The sequence below is a fragment of the Bactrocera latifrons genome, unplaced genomic scaffold (assembly GCF_001853355.1).
Source record: "Bactrocera latifrons isolate USDA-ARS-PBARC rearing strain unplaced genomic scaffold, ASM185335v1 scaffold_199, whole genome shotgun sequence".
NCBI lineage: Eukaryota > Metazoa > Arthropoda > Insecta > Diptera > Tephritidae > Bactrocera > Bactrocera latifrons.
The window spans coordinates 121584-125880 of record NW_017535507.1 but is presented as its reverse complement, the minus strand read 5'-3'; the positions used below and the strand labels follow the sequence as shown (position 1 = coordinate 125880).

The window sequence follows — 4297 nt, the reverse complement described above, 5'->3', positions numbered from 1 at the left end:
GAAATTTGAGCTTTTGTTACAAAAGGGTTATATATTGGGTATGTCTGACAACGAGAGGTCAAAATTTGATGATACATACTTCTAAGCTTACAGGCGAAGGAAAAACGATATAAGGGAAGTACTCAAACTGAAACAAAATTTGAGTATCGGTTACAAAGTGGTTATATTATCGGTTATCATACACTCATCTTTTAGTTATAAAATGGTTATATATTGGTTATATCTTCTCAGCGGAAGCTGAAAATTTTATGCTACATATATGCAATATGTAAGCAATAAAAACGCAATTCCGATATTTTTGATGATGCGTTGTTTTGCATTTTAAGTGGCGAATTGTTATAAGTAAAATTTCAAAGATTTGAGCAACAATAAGTGAGCATAAGTAGTCCAATTAACAAACAAACGATTACAAGTCAATTTCCTTAGCACTAATTATTAAAGGAATTTTATTTATTTAATTATTCTTAGTTCTGTACTTATTTGCTTAAGGCCAACATTTAAATACTTAGCTTATCAAAGGCTATAGCAACACACCGACACACACTCACTGGCTTGGAAAAGTTTTACTACTATAAGTATTTCTTATATAAAACTTATTACTGCAACGACTTAATAAATAAATTAGTGTGTAGAAAACTTTGGCTTAAACGACTTAGTATTTTAACAGACCAACTGGGACCACACAATACTACTTGACGTGCGCACTAGACCTAATTGTTTCTCGATGCCCGCGATGACAAATGTCACGCAATTAACTGCGGTAGAGCGAGCATATGCAACCGATAAATATACATATGAGTATACATATATCGTCTAAAATCCGCTTAGTGCTACTTTAAAATCGAGCTCACACACAGCTAACCGATCCATAAGGTATCCCAACGCTGCGGTGTAAATACAAAGCTGCCAGTCTCGTTATAGCGCTGGACCGCTAACGGTCCATAGGCGTGTCTTCAGCAACTGCTGCTGCTCACCTCCATCTTCACCGGTGCCAACGGCTCCTCGTGCCGACTCTCGCGGTGGCGACGCAGATCGACCTTGCGCTGAAACGATTGATCGCATAGGCCGCAGCCGAAGGGCTTGTAGCCGGTGTGTTTGCGCATGTGTGTGATGAGATTGGAGCTTTGGCTAAAAGCTTTCAGGCAAACGGTGCATTTGTGTGGCTTTTCACCTGTGAAAATCGAAGAAAGTATGAAAAAATAAGCAAGCGATCAATAAATTAATTAAAAATAAAATCACTTTGTGACCGGTGAGCATATAAAAGTGTAGTTGGAGGGGTGGCAAGTATGCCAAAGTGTACCTTAAGGGCGCAGCAATTAAGAATATTAATCACTTTGGCGTTATTGCGTTGAAGCGCATTTGTAGGGAAACTCGTGCAATGCAACTAGCACAAGTGTATAAATATCTCTATTGCCAGGACGCCAAAACGAAGGGCGCGCGTTGCAACAAATGATTTTACACTTGTGCAACAAAATCACGCAATTAGTAAAATTAAATCAGATAACGGCGGCATGCATTAATATATATATATATATATATATGTATACACATACATACTTGTATGTGTAAACGCATGACCGTGTGATTTAATTGTTGGCAAAGTGGCGACAACATTGTTCGATGGAGTGGCACGTGACACGCTTTATCACGTATATATACATATGTACAGCAGGTGCGATATCGAGGGTGCTAAAAATTGACTTCTGCGGGTGCAATAGTGCAATACTGCAGTTTTATAAGGTGTTACAATATGCTTGTATAGTATTGCGATCTGAACGATTTTCTCGGAGATTATACCGTTGCTTTGAATAATAAGTCAATCCAAATTTTGTGAAGATATCTCATTAAATAAAAAGTTTTCCTTACAAGAACTAAATTTTGTTAATGATCTCGATCGGTCAGCTTGTATGATAACTATATGCTATAGTGGTCCGATATCGATAACTCCAACAAATTACTAACTTCTTGAGGATAAAAGTATGTGTACAAAATTTCAGTTCGATTTCTCAAAAATTTCAGCGAGAAAATGGCGTGTGAAAAATTTCAGCTCGACAGCTCAAAAACTGAGGCATTAGTTCTCGTATATACAGACAAACGGACAGTAATACCAACAAGTCTATAACGACTCAAGTTGAACATGCGGATCATTTAGGCACCCTGTTTCGACAGTTGTCCGCTTATAGCTAACTAATAGCTGATGGATGCGTTGATAAGAGCAGCTTTGTTCGCGCAGTCATTCTGGCCATATGTTTTGTATATTTCCACAAAATAGTTTACTGTTTACTTTGAAGTTGAAAATATGATTTTTTATATTGAATGACCTCCATCTGGTATCGCAAAGAACCAAAGCTGGTCTAGTAGGCCAGATTAACCTAACCTAACTTATTTTTGAAACGATAGACATATTAAAAGAATAGCCATTTTGAAACTAAAAAAAGCGTATAAAAGTAATTTTCGATTTAAATTGCTTATATATTATGCTTATTAACAAAATTAACCTACCTGTGTGTATGTATGTATGCTTCTTCATGTCAGATTTTTGATGGAAACGCTTGCCGCAATATTGACATGGATAAGGTCTGGTGTCGCTGTGTATCAATAAATGTGTGGACAATGTCGACGAACGCTTAAAGGATTTGCCACATTGCTTACACTGCAAAAAATCAAGAAATAAATTCGAAATTAAGAAATTATTATAACTAGTATACAATAATTAATAAGGAAATAAGTTTGAAAAAAGTGAAAAATTACTTCTTACAACATAAATCCTACTCGTCTGTCTGTCTGTATATGCGCGACGAAAATCTGTTTGTTAAAATATCTTCACGAAACTTTACACAATCTATTGCCCTAGACAATGGTACAATCTTCGAAAAAATTGTTCAGTTCGGATTACTATAGCGTATAGCTCCCATACAAACTGATTGAACAATTTCAAGTTTTTGTATGGAAAACTTTTTTATTTGTTAGAATATCTTCACGAAACTTTACAAAAACTATTGTCCTAGACAATGGTACAATCTTCGAAAAAATTGTTCAGTTCGCATTACTATAGCGTATAGCTGTCACACAAATTGATCCCTGTAGCACTTATGTATATAGATTTTTATGAATTTGTTAAGGATATTATTGAATCGTGGCAACTAATGTTAACATTTCTTATTATTTCGAATTTTTAATGACTTTTAAAAAATTATAAATACTGCCACACAGCACTTGTCACCCTTGTTACTAGGTATACTTAATCTTCCACTACACCTGTACGTGCCCCCATTCCAATGCGTCAACAATGCGTACAATGGCACTGTTTCAAACATCAAAAATCATGTGAATGATTTTCCGTGCATCTATAATGTTTCAGCTCGAGTTCGAATGGGTTCGTATAAAACAGCTATACAAATACGAGGTTTAGTAGAGAATGTAACAGCAATAACAAATCAAATGAAGATCGTATTCAACTAATCATTTATACATTCATATGTACATGCACTCAAGCCTGACATATTTACATAGGTGTTCTATAAATACAAGCTTAAAGGCAAAATAGTGTTTGGGAGGTGGGTTCACATAGTATTAAAATTGAATTTGAGTTGTTTTGAACGATTCACATTTCGGTTTTTTTTATTAGCAGGCCGCGTAATTAGATACAGTTGCGCAAATATTTTGAAAGTTTTTAAGAAAATAGGTGCTTTAATTTACTCAGTTGACATGTTTAAGTAATCAAGTTTGGGGACGTGCTTAACTGTCGAAATTTTCGAAGTGTAATGATTTTTGTATTAAACTAATGGATGGCCGTTTTATAAAATTAGATGTGTGACAGAAAACTTAGATTTTTTTCCAATTGCTCCAAATTGCTTGTTGATCTAAAAACCTTTTCGGTAGCATAAAAATTTGAAAAAAAAAAAATTCAAAAACTTTTTCCTTGCATTTACAAAAAACAAAAATAAAGGAAACAATTTAAAACCCTTTATCTTATTTCTAATATACATCTATAAAAAATTTCCGAAAATAATTTTCTTTTTTCAAAAAAGTATAGAAAAATTTTAAAACCTTTTCGCCAAAATATGTAGTATATAAAAATACGTTTGAAAACACTTTTGTTGATTTATTTCATAGAAATAAAGAAAAATAAATTGAAACCTGTTTCTCTATTTCAAAAATATACATACATATGTACATATATAACAAATTTCGGAGACCTTTTTTTTTTATTTACTAAAAACAAAAAATTTCGAAAACTTTTCAATGAAGCAAAAGAAGAAAAAACAGAAAAAGTTTTTTCTTAATTTCATAAAAA

The 4297-nt window shown here is 33.7% G+C and overlaps 1 protein-coding gene across 1 annotated transcript in view; it reads right to left on the bottom strand.

The window, feature by feature from the left end:
• Positions 1 to 728: 728 nt before the first annotated feature.
• LOC108967759 (zinc finger protein sens) overlaps positions 729 to 4297 on the bottom strand; it is a 13606-nt gene continuing 10037 nt past the window's right edge. The window contains exons 3-4 of the mRNA XM_018931372.1: positions 2503 to 2653; positions 729 to 1171 (exon numbers count right to left, since the gene is read on the bottom strand). Of these exons, the coding sequence (XP_018786917.1) occupies positions 954 to 1171; positions 2503 to 2653 (369 nt within the window). The 3' untranslated portion in view covers positions 729 to 953. The remainder of the gene's footprint in view (positions 1172 to 2502; positions 2654 to 4297) is intronic.